The following is a 19,043-nucleotide window of genomic DNA, read 5'->3' on the forward strand; positions in this document are numbered from 1 at the left end:
AGTCTCAAGTCTCCCTTAATTATATTTTTAAGAATCAGTAGTCAGTGCTTTAACTGTACTCCACATCATCTAGGGCATGTAGTAATTTATCTGGAAAAAACAAAAGCTGCTGTTGCCTACAAATTTCTAATGGTGTAATAAATACCAAGTGTGGCAGAACTGAGACTTCTTCCCACTCATGATGTCCCTTCCTAATTTTTTTCACAGCTCTGAGATATAACTAACATTAAATATACTAAACATTTTTAATGTGTACAGTATGGTGATTCAGGCACTGGCAAATACTTGTAATATTATCAACACGATAAAGGTTAATAAATGTGAATTTTTTTTTTTTTTAAGATTTATTTATTCATACAGAACTGGGGTACAGGCCAGAGATGTGGAGGGTGAGAGGATTCACCAGAGACAGAGTAGGGAACAGAACAGGCAGATCAACAAAGTACACTGCTGAGGGGAGCAGCGGGCGGGTCAGGAGAGGTCTGCCGCGCCATGTGGACTCCTCCGGGGCAGGCGGGAATCGAACTCATGCGGAAGTGGCTTAAGCTTCTTACTGCAGTGCTTTAACCCGCTGCGCCACCAGGGAGGGCCAAATGTGAATTTTTTTAAGGACAAAATTATTTTAATTTAAGAGGTAAAAATTTTAACAACTAAGATAGGTGTTCAAGCAAATAATCATGCAATGTTAAGAAATTCAAATGAGTTACAGCTTTCAATTAGAAAGAAAAAGTCAATATCATAAGATGAAAATCTTTTTTATACAAACATTTCTAAGTACATCTTATCTCCATATTAGTTAATGTATTAACACTTAACAGGAAGTAAGGTGGTGGTATGAAGCTTTGAGTTAAGTAGAAAATGCTGAGTCATAAAAATAAGCTTTATAATCTTTTTAAATTGGGTGTATTGTGCACAAGCCCACTTGAAAACTAATGTTAAATGGACTTCAATAACTTTACAAAGTAAATTATTATATTCAACTGAAGCATGATTTTTCTGAAACTTCTGGCAATCTAACCCTCAATTGAGAGTTAAGTGATTATGTCTCACTTTAGCCCATGAATAAGAATCTACACATGTGAACCTATTTAAAGGCAAGGAGGTGGAATAAGGTTTACAATGAGCTAGTCCATGGGATACCACAAGAAGTTTAGAGTATTTTACTTTGCAGAGTAAAGCAGTACAATAAAGAGAAAATAGAATAGTAATTAATAGTAGCACTGCAGTTTCCTCACTTACAAAATTAAGAGTCCATCTAATCTTTTCTGGCACCCCTTAATGTTAAAATTTCAATTACATCTCAAAATGAAAGAAAAACAGCACAATCAATATAAAGTCCTCCAGTTTTATCTATTTTAAACAAAAATAAAAGATTTTTTAAATATTTTGTCATAGAAAATGCATAGTTTTATCTAGTTACACCAAACATTATATAAACTTGCACAAAACATTTCATTTGTTGTCACTTCAAGTATTCACAAGTGCTAAGCTAAGTCTAGGAACATACAAGAGTAGTGACATAATAATTAACTACCTTTAATCTACATAACTAATCTATATTTGTTATGAAGTAAAAGTATTTTATAGCTTTATTTCTCACTAAAAAAATGGAAAAGCACTAATTTCTAATTCACAGTAACATGTTCACAAATTCATATTATCAAGGAAACATCAAATTTAGGTAAAAAATCGAAAATTTACTTATCCTAAAGGGTAGTCTGCACACAAAAGCTAAGTGGAAGATAGAAACCACACTATCCTCTTGTTCGTTTAAATAGAGAATCATTAGATTATATAGCTAGAAAAAATTATAGGGAAGCATTTAATTTAACTTTTAAATTTTCTGTAGTATTTATTCCCATTCATTCCTTTTTTAAGTACTGCCAACATCAAGGGGCTTATTTCCTTATAATAAAGTAATAAGATTTCAACAGGGAAAGATTCCTGCTGCCCTGTACGTTCTATCTTACTGTAGCTCAACTTAGAACTACATACTTAATTAGAACAACTACATACATTCTTTCAATCACTCAAATTTATGAGATGCCCTTTTCTTTATAACTCTCTCAACATAGAAAACTATCATTTCTCCTCTTGGTCTACTTCCTCCAGGTTAAATCATTCATGTTTTATGTTTTATTAACATAAGTCTTTATTAATAGAAGTTATTTTGTTGTGTAAATTAATATTTATTATGTTTAATACAAACATGAATTATTAATATATTATGCTTCATTATTTCCCAAAATGATGAAGATTTCTTTTCATATTAGTGTCTTCTGAATGCACTCCAATCTGTTTTCTGTTAAATGTTATCAAGAATTGATACGCTACTGTGCTACTGTCCTATGTTACTGTGTTTGCCAAGGTTCTCCAGAGACACAGTATCAATGAGAAATACACATGTAAATTTGAAAGAAGGAAAGATTTTACAGGAAATTAGCTTTTGCATTTTGAGGTCTGAGAAGTTGGACATACACACACACGTATACATACACACACACACTCTCTCTCTCTTATATGCGTGTTGGTACTGCTTTTTTCAGAATTCTCTTTTCTGTGTTGTTTGAGTTCAGTTAGCCACAGATCTGTGCTAGATTTGGAAGTGATATGGAGTAACAGACGTTCTGAAGGTCATGCAGGATACCAGGTATTTTGGTCATTTGTCAGCCTTGTTTGATTTTCTGAACCAATTTTTCTGATATTATCACTCAATGGCAATGGAACACAGTCACTCCTGAAGGTCACTCATGGCATCAAAGCTGGAGTTAGTCCAAAGAAAACACGATTCCATCCTGTTCCTATAGACTCTAGTTGTGAGTGAGGATTCCATTTGTTCCCATGAATCCCAGTTTATTTTGGCATATTCCAGTTTTTGTTGCTTTCTTTTCATATCCACTGTTCCTTTTCAACTACTAATATAACTTAAGATTTTGTGGACTGAGCACTAGATCAAAAATACCTTTGCATAAACTCATCCACCTGTTGCAACAATTGTACTGATCTAATTGCTACAATAAAATCTTTACAATGTTCATAATGATTTCCTGTCTCTGATCAAATATAGTATATCAACAATTTGATACTAGATACACTAGGCATACCACATGTACACACACACAAATAAAACACTGAGTAGTGAAGTGAGGGAGAAGAGTGAGCTGGTAAGGAATTGGGAAGACTTTGTAAAAGCCTGAAAGACCCTATTAGGAGTCTTAGTAAAACCCTGAAGAACCCTAATAAGGATACCAATTAAGGCTTAAAGGAAAGAGGCAAAATGCTATGAGGGAAAAAAAGCACATGCTGTTGGTGATGCAAAGTTTAGGAAAACTTCTTCCCATAGCATTGCAGAAAATAGAGAAATGTACTAAAGAACTTGATAATTTAATGAAGGTGATTATTTAGTTAAGGTGATTTCCATGCAAAATGAGCATAATTTCTTTTTGTTTATGAGAAAGATAAATGAAATGACAGGATTTTGAGTAGAACTCTGAGTAATTATAAAGTAGCTGATCTGTCTTTGCAGTTAGTAGAGGATTCTTGAATTAAAAAATGACTTTGAACTAATACCATATTCAGTGTAGGGCTACAAAATTCTTAAGATCTCAAAGAGATCTTTGTAGAGCAGCACTTTATAGAACAGGTGAAACTAACAAAAGGTTGTTTAGAGGGTCTTATATTCTTCCATAACCACTCAATTAAAATAAAGGAGTTTTTAAGAAACTTAAGCATTCTGTCCCACAGCATATGCACAGGAAATCCAATAAAGAGAACCTCAAAGTGAGTTTAATGTTAAATTCATAAATGATGAAATTTAACTCTGAAATGTTTTAAAGTAAATTTATAGAATTGTACTAAAAGGGACAAAAAAGTTAAAAAATGAAATGTTTTTGCTTTATTTTGGGTTTTGTTTTACTAGCAGATAGAAGGATGTCAAATTAACACCATTACAAACATAACCCATTTGTAACAGAAGATAAAAGACACCTAGTAGAGAAGAGTCAGAATTCCATTGTGCATAGTCAAAAACTACAGAAAGCAATTCTCAGTCAGGGGAAGTGAACCCTAAACAGGAGGTGAGAACTTGATCCTGACTAAATTTCAGAATTGCTATGGGCCAGTATCTGTACCTCACATTTCTCTAATTTTTGAGCAAGTCCATAATGGTTACCCTATGTCTATCCTCCCATGTATTTGGTATGGGGAGTAAGTACATTTCTGTGGTGAAGAGGTTTTCAGATTAAAGAAGAATATTCAAAGAGCTATCCTACAGTAATGCATATGGGGAGACTTGCAAACATCTAGAATGGATTTGATGAATGGACCTCAAATCTGAGCCTGATGCAGTGAAAGACAAAATTCTTTTATAGTACTTGCAAAAAAGAAAATGTACTTTACTTGTATCAGAGATGTGAACTATTCAGGATAGTGGTAGATTGCATGGATTTATTTTCCACCTGCATTATTATCTATCTAATAACACTTGTCGTACCACTATGATTTGGCTGTTTTTCTGAAATTTAACAACTTGAATAATATGTCAGCTTTCCATTAGAAAGGACAATCAGCACAAACTATAATACTAAAGACAAATAAATGAACCAAGTGGTCTTTCAAATAAATACACAAAAATTATACTGAATGGGGAAAAATGAACTAAATCAAGTAATATAACCAGTCCAAAGTCAGAACTAAAAAGAAAATACTGACTTTTAGGTTTCAGAGTGGGTTTATTTTCTGAACTACTTTGTCTGTATCTCTGTAGGATTATTCAAATGAGTGACTATATTGCAAGATGGAGGCAGATTCCTCTTTAGAGAAAGGAATTACAAATATAGAATTGGTGGAAAATAGAATCAATTATCATAATGATCTCTACTTAAAAGATGATAGGTTGATGAATTAGTTGGTAGAAGCATATGTATTAATGTATTTACATTTGTATGCTCACATGAAAAGATTTGATGATGGTAGGTAGGTAGGTAGGTTGAGTTTCCTAACTCTTCCGCTAGAGGAAATAATATCAAAAAAGATATAAGTACATATCTTGGTCCCTAAATATCATCTTCCAGTAAAAAGAACCAAGGATCTTTGGAGAAATGTTTGATTACTAAACTGAAAGGTAAAAGATGAGTTTTAAGTATTTCATGGATTAAAGTAAAAGTACTATCAAAAACTGATTGTGTAATGTCTAAAGAAAAAGAAATCACCTTAAAGGAAACCTACTGACCAAATCTAAGATAACTGGGATCTTAAAGTAAACAAAATATGAGCAAAACCCACCCATGAATTCATGCTGACATAAATGAGACCTACCATGTGGCTTCATACAGTAACTGAACATACTGTAAGCACGCACCTCTTGATACCATGCACGATGAAGGAAACACTTTACTCATTTCCCCACAAAATTGTTTAACTGCAATACAATGACATTCAGACAAACACATAATAAAGATATTTATAAGATAATTGGCCTAGCTCTTCAAAATGTTAAGGTCATAAAACACAAAGGAGGGCCCTCCCTGGTGGCACAGTGGGTTAAAGTCCAGCACTAAGAAGCTAAAGCCACTTCAGCATGAGTTCCATTCCCGGCCCTGGAGGTAATCCACATGGTATAGCAGACCTCTCCTGACCCCGCTCGCTGCTCCCCTAAGCAGTGTACTTCGTCGATCTACCCGTTCTGCTCCCCACTCTACCTCTGGTGAATCCTCTCACCAACCCTGCACCTCTGGCCTGTACCCCAGTTCCGTATGCATAAATAAATAAATATTTGAAAAAAATAAAACACAAAGGATATTTTAACAACTTCTCAGGTTAAAGGAGACTAATAAGACATTACTCCTAAATATGCATATTTAATTAGATCCCGAGCCAAGAACAAAAAAAAAAATAGTATACAAATGGCACTGGTGGGACAACTGGCAAAATTTTAACGTGAGCTGGCATTTATAATAGGATTAAACAGTATTAAGCTTTCTGATTGGCTAGTTGTAATATGATTCTGAAAAATACACTCTTTGGCTTTATAATACTGAATGAAATATTTAGGGGTAGGAATATATACTTGTGACTATACTGTAAAATATTTTGGGAAACAACCCCTCCTGGTTCTGTCATATAGGAGAGTAGGACCATCTGCCTCGAAGTCAATTCTGAGTTAGCAAAAGCTGACGCCTGCAGAAAGCCAGTGTTTTCACTACCAAACATGACTAAAGGGCCAGGTAAATAGTCAGCAATGAGTACCTCTGTGTCTCCCCAATGCATTCCTTCCAAAAGAAGAGATTAAATCCTTCACTGCCTTACTTTCCAAGTACATACCATCAACCTGTCTTTAGAACCAGATAATTCAGAGCCAAAAGCTCTCCTGTCAAGAAAAATTATAATTCTCATGTCTCACTGACTCACTGTTCCTCCGTGTGTAAGTTAAATTCAAATTTGTATTTGTTGGAACAGTTCTCAAAGAGTACAATTTGGGTCTTCAATCCTCACTTTGATTACCTAACAAACTTTGTCTATCATTAGAAATTTGTGACTAGTTAACATAACTGATGCATGCAATATACTCTCAACTGACTCAATTTGCCAACTTTCTATTCACCCGATTTAATCAAATGATGCAAATTTATGTGTATGTGTTTCTGTACAAAAAATTAAGAAGTGTAAACATGAGAACAAGAGCAAAAAAAAGCAAAGAATGAATAAATATGAACATACATAAAATAAAACTCTTCATACTGATTATCTAAATAGTAAAATGCAAGAATACTAAAAAATGGTGTCCAGGTTGTATAAATAAAGAATTTGAACTATTATATGCATAAAAAAATTATAGAATCTAGTGAATTCCAGAAACTTGAGGGCATAAAATGTGAAAGATAAAGTTAATATTTTGATTTTTATGGAATGTGCAATGTGGGAGGAATGACAAGAATCAAAATAAGTTGAAGATTATATTGTTTTGATATGTAATGATTTATTACGTTTAAGTTCACTGTAAAAATGTTCTACCAAACTACAGTACTGAGTTAGCATCTGTCCAACCAAAACCACCCTCTACACTTAAAAGTACTTTAATTATTAATAAGCCCTATCCTCTGAATGTTATCATTGTAAAACAGATGCTAAAAAAACAATTTTCAAAAATAAGTAAAAGTTCCTAGATACGGAATTGCACTTCACAAAAATGAAACATAATCAATGTAAAAATATTTAAGTTTGGGCCCTCCCTGGTGGCGCAGCGGGTTAAAGCACAGCACTAAGAAGCTAAAGCCACTTCTGCATGAGTTCGATTCCCACCTGCCCCGGAGGAGATCCACATGGCGTGGCAGACCTCTCCTGACCCACCCGCTACTCCCCTCAGCAATGTACTTCGTTGATCTGCCTGTTCTGCTCCCCTCTCTGTCTCTAATGAATCCTGTCACCCTCCACATCTCTGGCCTGTACCCCAGTTCCATATGAATACATAAATAAATCTTTAAAAAAATTTAAGTTTTATTATATTATTTAAATAGATTATATCTAGTAGTCTTTGCTCCTACATAATTAACAACACAATGTTAACAATAAAAAACACTACCCTATCAAATTTAAAAAAAAATCATGTTTAAAATAAAAGGCAAATGCCTTTTTTATGAAACTGAAAAAAATACAGCAATAAAACCTCTAAGTATTCAATTAGTTATATGCTGAGTTGGCAACTACCTATGATTTTATTACAACTGATAAAGATTTCTGCCAAAAAATAAATAAGTAACAAAATAACTGTCTTAACTTCTGCCTCAGTAACCATCAAGGAGAAATTGTGGAAACATTTTTCAAAGATTTTTGCATAATGAGTCTCTCTGCAAGTTTTTGTAGTGGATCTTTTTCCTCTGTTGGGTTAGTGCTTCTCACACAAATAACAATTGAGAAAAAGAGTAAAACAAAATGTACTCAAAATGACACTTTAAACAAATCTCTTAGGAAAAAATTACGTATTCAATTTTTTTTCCCTTCAGTTCTATTTTTATGTCTTCTCTCTACCTAATCTCTGTGTGCACACACACAACACACACAAACACAAACACTTATGGCAACCAGGCTCGTCAGAGTGTTCAGATGGAAAAAAATTATTGGTTCTGGTGAATATGAATTTCACTTTAAGTTTAAAGTCATTTTTTGATGGCTGTGTATGCTATTAAATGTTAACGGCTTTCTTTGTTGTCTTAATTATATTATTGTTCACTGAGGTAAAACTATATAGGATCTACAGGTATATGTTCACCCAGCTTCAAGTGTACATTGTGATACCAAGTCACCACCAAATCATCTATACACCTTCACCACAGCTGTCAATGGCCCGCTTTAAGTCTTTACAGGGGTGGGTCATAGGTCCATTCTTCCAGGACCAGATTCAGGAACTGATTATTTACATATATAACTTCATTAACCTGCAATGGTGAAGAGGTTCGCATTTACCATAAAGTGGTTGCTACTTCAGAGAATTTCTAAAGCCACATAAACATGAATCTCGCAATTAAAATAATGAGGTAAAACAATTAGTATTTCATCTAGGTTTTTAAAACTCAGTTCATTCATGCTTTCTAATTCAATATGAGAAAACATTAAATATATTTATGAAACAGCCAGTTCCATTCATTTATATACTGAATAATGGGAAACTATTTGTGTATTTCAAAGATATTTTTCATACCTATTACCTGTGTGTAACTGAAATCTTTTCACTCATACCTTTTAACTTATTTAGTCATCAAAATCGCACTTTTGTTTTGAGAACTGATTGCTTATGGAAAATATTAAAAAAAAAGAGACGTCTCTTCTTTCTCTGACTTTTATCGCCTCTCTAGCTTTGAACTACATTTTAGAGAATAATGTCTACAATTTAGTAAATCAACAGAATAGTTTTAGAACATTAATACCACTAAAAGAGATTGCAAAAGTCATTCGGTGTCTCCTCTGCTCTATCCCTCTCACCCCCAATATGGATCCAGGAATAAATAATTACTCTATTTTTGGACATATAGAACCATAAAATATATACATATACTTGAATCTGCCTCTTCACTTAATATTTTTTAAAATGGTCTAAGTTACGGAAAGAGTTCGCTTCCATGACGCAATTACGAATATTGTCCCACTGAATAGATGTGCCACCTTTATTTTGGATATTTATCAGCTAATGGGCTTTTTAATTTTCAACTCTTTTTACTCTCTTGGTTATTGTGAAATCCTGCTGTGAACATTATGTGCAAATGTTTCTGTAGATATGTATTTTCATTATTTGGGGGAACAGAGTTATAGTATATCTGCATTGTAGATAAAATTATGTTTAACATTTAAAAAACTTGGTAAACTATTTCCAATGACCTGTACCATTTCACATTACCATCAGCAATGTACAGAAGTTTTGATTTCCCCACATCCTCATCAACATATTTTAATTATAGTGGGTATGCAGTGGTGTCTCATGTGGTTTTAATGTGCATGTCCTAAGGAATAGTTCTGCTGAGTATCACTTTATGCGCTTATTGGAAATCCAAATATCTTCTTTGGTGTAATGTCTAAGAGGTTACCTATTTGTAAAATGGATTGCTATGTTCTTACTAAGTTCTTTGTATTGTTTGCATACAGATTCCACAGAGGAATTTTAATTTTCAGGCATTTTCTCTGTAAATATATAGACATTCTTCTCATTTCCTTAATAACATGCTCTGAAGGTCAAGTGTTTATAATTTTGATGAAGTTAATTCATTATTTTTTCCCTTTTTTTGGATTATGCATATCACCCTTAGAACTCTTTGTCTAAGTGAAGTGTGAATATCTTTCTTTGTCCCCAATCTTCGGAGGAACTCCTTCACTCTTTCACTATTAGGTATGATTTCAGCTGTGCTTTTTGTCATAGATGCCCGGTATCAGGTTTAAAAGTTTCCTGTTTATTTCTAGTTCATTGACAGTTTTATAACATTATATACTGGAAATGGTCAGAGTATTTCTTTTCTACTGAAATGATCACATTGTTTTGCCCTTTATACTACTAATTTGATATATTGCCCTAGTTAACATTCTGACACTTAACCAATCTTGATTTTCTGGGATAAATGCTACTTGGTTATGGTGTACAAGCATTTGTATATGCTACTGGGTTAGGTTTGCTAATGTTTTGTTGAGAAATTTTGCATCTACATTCATAAATGACTTTGACTCAGTTTTCTTATGATATTGTTGTCTAGTTTTGGAACTGCTCACCTCATGAAATAAGCTAGGAAGTGATCTCTCCCTCTCTAATTTATGGAAAATTTTGTAAAATACTAGTATTAACTCTTCTTTAAAAACTTTACAGAATGTAAAAAAAAAAAAAACCTTTACAGAATGGTTTGTCTTAAATTCTCAAATACTTATATCCCACAAGAATTGCTCCAGTTCTGTTCTTGCATTGCATTCTATATACCTTTCTTTTATAATCCGACCTATATCCATTCTATACAGTTACAGTGAGGAGTCCAAAGACTTCCAAATCTTTTTTTCAAATTTCCTTCCTCAGTTCTGTATTTCTCTTTCCAACTGCCTACTGGTATCCTGTACCTACATATTTACTGTCAAATACCCATGCTACTCTAAATGTGATAATAGGATGAAAGTTACCTATTTGCAATCACAGCCAAGCACTTACCTATCTGCATATTTTATGAGCACCAAATTTCTTTTTTTTTTTTTAAAGATTTATTTATTTGTGCATACAGAACTGGGATACAAGCCAGAGGTGCAGGGGAGGTGAAAGGATTCACCAGAGACAGAGTGGGAAGCAGAATATGCAGATAGATGAAGTACATCACTGAGAGGAGCAGTGGGAGGATGGGGAGGAGCAGTGGACCTCAGGAGAAGTCTGTCTGCCACGCCATTTGGATCACCTCTAGGGTGGGATATCGAACTCACACTGAAGCAGCTGTGCTAGCTTGCAGTGCTGTGTTCTAACCTGTTGCACCACAGGGAGGGCCCAGCACCAAATTTTACACCATTACTTCCTAAACACCTCTTCTATTTTTCTCCTCTAACATAATCATTATTTCTCACTTAAATTAAACTATTCATTCAACTTCTTTCTTTGATCCTGTGTTTAGGCCATTTCCATTTATGTATTTTAACTAGAATATGTCATTTGGAATATTACATGTGGTAACTAAAATGGCCCTTAACTTCTACATTAAATCTTTAATCAACAGACAGACAGTACCCCCTCAAAGAACCTGATTTTTACGGTCTCCAGTATCACAGTCATAAGTAGCAGATACCGTGTAGGTTTTTACCACTTATTTTATTCATCCCTTAATTAGGTAAAAGCTGTGCCTAAGACTAACACTGTGGATTTTCCCATTAAGAATACAATTTTTGCTTAATATATTAATTTAAAATTTAAAGTTCTTCATCCAAAACTTTAGATCTATAAGGATAGTATTAATTTCTAAATTAATACAGATTTGTTATAATTAATCTCAAAAACATATTATAAATGTATGCTTATACCATTTCCCCAAAATCTAATCTAATCTGCAAAATTTTGAAAGAAAACCTGAAAAGCTAATTACAAATACATAGAAAGATAATAAAATTTGGGTTGGGGAGGGAAACATGACAAATAAAATAAATTATTTTCATTTCCTTAACTATCAGAAAGTTAAGTGCAATACATTTGGTAGATAAATGTTTATTGCAGTTAAAATCATATAAGTCAATTACAGTGATATTTTTAGTTATGTGTATATACAATGTCAACTGCACTAAGCTTTGCACAATTATACATTTAAACTAACTACTGTTAATAAAAGTGACTATTTAAAAAAAATCAGTTCACTTTACAAATAAACACTGTTAATACCAGTGCTAGTTGCTAAGGTAACAACTAAATACTAAAAGGTGGGATTCTAAAGCCGTTGGTTTGTGCATCTGCTTCCTAGATGGGGCATACAGGACATAAAGTCAAACATCTATGAGATTACTGTGTTGAAGTGACATCAGGTCCTCCTTTGGCATTTACATGCTACCATTAAAGTTATATTGCTCACATTAATTATGCATGATTGCCTCCTTGTCTAGTTTTAAAAGCAAATAATTATAGAGCATTTATAACCTGAAACATTACTATATTGCTAGTCAGAAAAACATGCTTTTGAATTCTACAGGATTTCTCCTTTTAAAGGAAGTAATTTTATTTAAAATTAAAAAGGTTTATACATCCACTTCACTTTGCTACAAATCATGCATACAATATAAAAATCCTAAAGCACTGTTACATGAGACATTAAAAGAATCATTTAAGGTTACTGTTTTCTGATTCATACCTTTCTAAATTAAAAAAAAAATACTTCTGAGAGAAACCTTTCTCTTTCTGGTGTTATTTCTTCTCAAGAGTCTTACATTTTAATTGGGCAAGTACTACAATAGTTGTGTCCCCTGCAACACTTGTGTCTCCTACCTATAGTAGAAAATAAGCCCATTTTTTTTTCTCACTTTAACTACAAGTTGAATATGTCATTTAACTGCCTTTTTAAATCATGATGCTTAAAAATCGTTAACAAGTGAATATTATATTTAATCAATCTGTCATGTCTTTATGGTAGCTTGTAGAGTAAGAATATTAGAAATTCTCTAGATCCATGATTCCTGAAATACATTTCCTGATGAGTGCTACATGTCAGAACATGAGTATTGTCAAGTGCCAATCCAGAAATATGGAATCAGAAATGTGGTTGGGATTCAGCAATCCCTATGAATTAGTCTTAATGTTTATGCCAATGCAATCTCAAGTCTGACAACAGCTAAACTAGACCAGCTCTCCCCAAACACCTGTTTAAAGACCCTTAATTAAAACGCTGATTCACTGACAAATCACACAAATTAGCAGGAGGGGTAAAAACCACAATAACTTTGCAATATTAAACATTAAGATTATTGGCATTTTCTGGTGTTAACTTGCATTCTCTTCATTAAAAGATGGTGATAGAAGTCCCTTTTTCCTTTTAAACAAAATTAACAATAAGAACTCTGTAGTCATTCTTAATATCTGTGTTGGGAGAATGATTACTTTTGGGTTGGTGGTGAGATAACTACTACTTAATGTCAACTCATTTTATTCATTGATTCAAACTGTGTTTATGTATAATGGCTAACAATATGTAAAGCTAGACAAAAACTAAAATCTCTGTACCTTGAAATCCAATGCTCCTTTTTCATATTATGTACTTTTTCTCTCCTGGGTCCTTGGATGGCAGGCACAAATTTAAAGGAAAGCAGTTTGATAGGTTCTAGAAATGTAAATATCAGGATCTGTGATAAAACAGAAGCAATAAAGAAAGAGAAGGGAATTGATCAGGAAAATAGATAACAAGGGTCAACAATTCTTCATGGATCATATAGAGCAATGCCAGAGCCAGATCACTGGGATGATAAAATTGTAGGGAATCTATCATTCCCACACTTGTACTTAGTTTTGTCTTCCTTTAGACCCAAATGTCCTCATACCGCACACAGTGATAATAAAGTACATAGAACTCACACGTGTTTGGTTGGTTTTTATTTCGGACTTATCAGTAAACATGTAAAATACCACTGATCCACTTCTGGAAGTCAGAGGTCACAGGCAAGAACAAAACTTCTGTCTACTGTCCTAGGATATATAGCAAACAATGAAAGGAATCCTACTGAATTAGGACCTACTTCAGGCTCATTTCAATTTAATTATCTCTTTCAAGAATTTGTCTCCAAAGTAATCACATTTTAAAGTACTATAGGTCAAGACTTCAACAAACTGAAGCAGGGGAGGCACAATTCAGTTATAACCACCCTCAAGGTATGCATGTATTTTTTTTCTTAAAATGGCAGATATTTTTTATACCAACCTAAGAGAAATTCTCAATATTCATGAAGAAACTTCATTACTCACATAAATAGAAGCCTCAATTGTTTTTTTGTGTATATGACTTTAAAAGCTTCTAACTTGAATCTATAAAGATAGTCGAGATATACAATTTTTAAATCCAGAACTGATAACACATCCAGAATTTAGTAATGAAAAATAAGGATATTATGAAGGAACTTCAGAACTCCCTAAGGATAGAACAAATGTTGAAATTTTGCTCTCTGTACTTTCTCTCATATAAAAAGACATGGTCTTTACTCTGGAAAACATGTCATTTCACTAAAAAAACAAATAATTTGAGTCCACTATTTAATTTTTATTAGTCTTGAGTCTTTTATCCTAAAATAAGACAGGATTATCTTGACAAGTGCAACTTTCACATATATTAATCTTAGTATATTTATTAACATGAAAATATCTATTGAATGCTTATTATCCATCACTGTGTGAAGATTTATGAAACATATGAAAGTTTAGTGAACAAAGCTGGTATGTGACAAGTAATTAAATTCACCCAAAGAGAAATATGAACTTTGCCTCAATTACAAGGATGTGGTGTGTACACTCATTAAAATACCCTTCCCAAGAGTGTTTGTTTACCTGGATGCCTTCCCATTAAGAAACCTAACAATATATTTCTGACAGGGACGTGGTGCCACATGACATACGCTATACCTTCAGAGGGGCTAATGTCGACACAACAGTTACACATTCTCTGTTCTGCCTGTGGAGGAGCTGGAGATAGAAGGTCAGCATGCTGCTTTAAAGTCAACAATAGAACTGCAATAAAATTTTGAGACACTAAGGCAGGGGGAAAATTGTCTGACCGGCAATATGCCATGAACACTGACACACATCAATACCAGAAAAGACTGTCCATGATTCTGTGTAAGAGGACAAATGGTTTTTCTATTTCCTTCTTTCTTTCACTCTACCTTTCATACCTTTTCCTTTGGCCAATTTCAATATGTATCCTGTAACTAGAACAAATCATAATAGTGAGTATAACAGCTTGCAATGAATTATGTGAATCCTTCTGGAATATAACCAAATTTGATAAGCAGGCTTGTGACTATACTCTACATTTTTAATGGTTTATATATATAATCAAAGGGTATACATGGTATTTAAAGCAGATACATAATATAAAAGGTAAGCACAAGGCATGGCTATGCTATTAACAAAAGAAAATTAAAGTAAAATTTCCCAGCGGAGAGGGGAGCTAATTAGGGAATCTGTTTGGTGAACAAAGGAAGGAAGGTCATTTCAGCATGTGGGATAGCATGTTAATGGACAACTGCAGGAAGGGGAGAAACAGTATGTTTTGAGGAGTGGAAAACAAGATGATGCAGGCACATATTCTTAAACTATGTATATGCTGTGGAGTGATTAAAAGTACTCACATCTTTTTCAGGACAGTGATACTGATTTTGACTTTGGTCTTTCAGCATTATGAGAAAATAAATTCCTACTGTTTAAAGCCATCAACGCTGTAGTAATTCATTACAGCCACAGGAAACTAATCATAGTTCAAAATATGTATACAGATATGTATGACATTTAATGTGTGACTATGTACAGATAAACGAGTGTGTGTGTGTATATTTTCTCCTTGTTTGAATATTAAATTATATAACCATGGGATAAAATTCACAAAATCTGACAAAAGAAAAATTGCCATCAAGCAGCCCATAAACTAAAAAATCCCTACATGTCAGATAGTTATAGATTATTAAATTCCAACCATCCAAAACATAGGCCATGTACTACAGATTTCTAATAATTGACTATTCGATTGCCAACTTTAGCAAATAAAAATACAGATTGCATAATTTCAATACAGATAAACAATTATTTTATATTGTGTTTCAAATACTACAATTAAGGCTCAATTTAATGCCCAGTTTTTTACTTATAGTATTACAAAGGACATACTTACCAGGGGGAAAAAAACTGTTCATCTGAATTTCCAAATTATCTAGCTTTATATATTTTCATTTGGCAACTCTCCAGAACCATCCTACCAAAGTTTAGGAGCAAGTCAGAAGAAAATAATTTGCTAAATCTAAGTTCAAAATGCTACATAAAAAGTCAACAAAGTACAAATGTTCAACAACATAAGTGACAAGCTAGTTTCTAATGATAGTCATGAATTGCCCCTCAAATGAAACCATAGAAGCAAAAAACGTAATCTAAAATCTGGATAAAAATTGAGCGACAAAAATGGTAGAAATACTGGAATTACAGAAAATTTCCTCAAAACAGCTACTGCAAAATTTACTCAGGTAACTGAAATAACAAAAATAAAGGGGAAAAGATATGGAAAATATACAAACACATTCATGAACAAATAGACACACATTGAACTTGGAAATTATTTAATAAAACATTTTCTGACTGCAGTAAAAAGCAATCTTTTCTATTTACAATAACTAGTGATTAATAGAACAAGAAAAGTCATTTCCTGTTTGAAAAGTTAAAAAGCAGTTGTAAAATCATCAATTATATAAAACATTTTAATATAACTAAAGAATAAGATCACAAATATTCATGTGAGAAACACAGGGATTCAGTTAGCTGGCAGCCTATCAGAGATTTACATGCCACCATGTGTTTGCACAATTTCAAGATTGTTTTCATATTTTATGGATATGTCCATTTAATTTCAATTAAATTAGCAAACACAAAGTGACATGTTTTCTTTTTTCCGAATTCCCTCCAACTTTCTGAACTTAACATGACTAAAAACCATGTTCACATTTAAAACCTAAAGCCCTCCACGTATTAATGTAATTTATTTCCCAGTGTACATCATCTATTTAGTATTTACAAAACACTCGTGTTGTTCTTTATGGGGCTCTATGGGGCTTTAAATCAGTTCATATTTTAACAAATATTATAGTAGAGGGCAAGGGACAAGTAGAAGAAATAATGGAAATTCATATGCATATGGATTTCCCAGAAGAAATGATAAACAAAGAAGCAAATTAATAAGCAAAAAGTCAGTTTAGGTTGATGAGCACTCAAAGTGGCAGACAATTTTATGTGGAGAAAGAAGATAGTTGCTTACTCCTTCCCTCAATCAAGCAAAACTGAATTCAAATTATATATAAATCCTCTTTCACTTTCTTAAAAAGTAAGACTAGACTATAGTAATGGCACATGGGTGATTTGGTGATGGGAAACCCATGAGGATTACAAGTGAGATGGGAAAAGGCACAAAATGGAAATTTTGTGTAAAAACCAAAAACTATAAAAAAAGTCAGAATAATTTTAAAGGTCATTTGGTTTTCTCTTCAGCACAATCAGACAGAATGGCTAAGCAGCACCACAGCCAGCATTCAGGTAACCCTGTGCTCAGTGCAGTTTTTGTATGAATGCATCTCAGCCTAACGTGTGCTTGCTGGGAGAGTCCCATAAAGAGCAACATGAGTGTTTTGTAAATACTAAGATTATATATAAATAGATGATGTACACTGGGTAATAAAAAATTACACTAATATGTGGAGGGCTTTAGGTTTTAAATTTATAGGAAATTAAACAAAACTATATGATTATTTAAATAAAGACCTTACAATAAATCAGCTAGATGGCATACAATGGTGAGAAATAAGAAAACTTCGAACAATAGCAGCCTTGCTCTCACTGCAATAACTAGGATGACCCGGTGAGGCTGCAAATAACACGACTCATGTAAATTTAAAGACCTTGTGCTCCATTTACCCCATTTTTACAGGTCTTGACTTGAGAGCTAAAGCAACTTTATGAAAGCATAACCAGCTTCAAACCTTGACTCTTGGTTTATAATGCAGTTCTCACTTAACACTGTTGAAATGTTCTTGGAAACTATGACATATGCCCAAAGACACATAAGGAAAGCAGATCCTTGAATAAGGTGGTTTGGTAGAAGGGTGTGCTTTACATTACAGAAAAATGACATAAAGGGCTTTATTCACGGATCTGTTGTAATCCATTCACTCCTCTTCCACACATCAGTTGTCTTTATCCCAACATACAGTCTCAGAACCATAAAACAACATCTATATTGCCCTGTTATAACCATGTTCAAGATGCAAAGACTATAAGGAAAGTTTCAAAACTTGGAGAACAGTGGAAACTGTTCAAAGAGCAGGTTCTTTTTTTTTTTTTAAGATTTATTTATTTATTCATACAGAACTGGAGTACAGGCTAGAGATGCGGAGGGTGAGAGGATTCACCATCGACAGAGTGGGGAGCAGAACAGGCAGATGGACGAAGTACACTGCTGAGGGGAGCAGCGGGCGGGTCAGGAGAGGTCTGCCACACCATGTGGATCGCCTCCGGGGCAGGTGGAAATCGAACTCATGTGGATATGGCTTTAGCTTCTCAGTGCAGTGCTTTAACCCACTGCACCACCAGGGAGGGCCGAGCAGGTTCTTTTTAATTACAAATCATGATTACTTGACCATTCTTTGTGGGCAGCAACAATGATCCTTTAAAGCTATGGTTCTCAAATGTCATGTGCAACAGAACTGTTTGGCAACTTGTTTACAACAAAAGACTGCTGGATTCCTTCCTCAGAAGTCCTGATTCAAGAGCACCAGGTTAAAGCAGCACCATGAAGCTCCCTAGACCCACCTGGTCCCCGGCCAGGGAGCTGACCCACATGGCGTGGCAGACCTCTCCTGACCGGCCCACTGCTCTCCTCAGCAGTGTACTTCATAGATCTACCTGTTCTGCTCCCCACTCTGTCTCCTCTCACCACTCCAGCTCCTCTGGCCTGTACCCCAGTTCTCTATGCATAGATAAATAAATCTTTAAAAAAAAACTCCTGATTTAATAACCATGGGGCAGGGCTAGAAAATGTTCATTCTCAATAATTTCCCAGTGAAAATTACCCTGCTGGTCCAAGGACCACTTTTTACGAACACTTGTTTTATGGTGACACTTGCCTGTTAGTTGTTTGTGGAACTACAAATACAAGTGCCACATATTTTAACAATTTAAATATATGTAATGCTAAAAATGTATTAATACTGCTTTTGTTTGCTCCCTGTAAATTTCCTAGACTTCTTCTGAAATTAGTTTCTAATAGAACAGCTATTGAGGAAAAAAGACTTGATACATTTAGATTAATAAAACTACTTAC

The 19,043-nt window shown here is 33.9% G+C and overlaps 1 protein-coding gene across 1 annotated transcript in view; it reads left to right on the top strand.

Moving 5' to 3' along the window:
* ANXA10 (annexin A10) overlaps positions 1–19,043 on the top strand; it is a 79,807-nt gene that overhangs the window by 2,521 nt on the left and 58,243 nt on the right. The window contains exon 2 of the mRNA XM_004682506.1: positions 2,577–2,650. Within this exon, the coding sequence (XP_004682563.1) occupies positions 2,577–2,650 (74 nt within the window). The remainder of the gene's footprint in view (positions 1–2,576; positions 2,651–19,043) is intronic.

Source organism: Condylura cristata, unplaced genomic scaffold (assembly GCF_000260355.1).
Source record: "Condylura cristata isolate star-nosed mole 26May11 unplaced genomic scaffold, ConCri1.0 scaffold00014, whole genome shotgun sequence".
Taxonomy (NCBI): domain Eukaryota; kingdom Metazoa; phylum Chordata; class Mammalia; order Eulipotyphla; family Talpidae; genus Condylura; species Condylura cristata.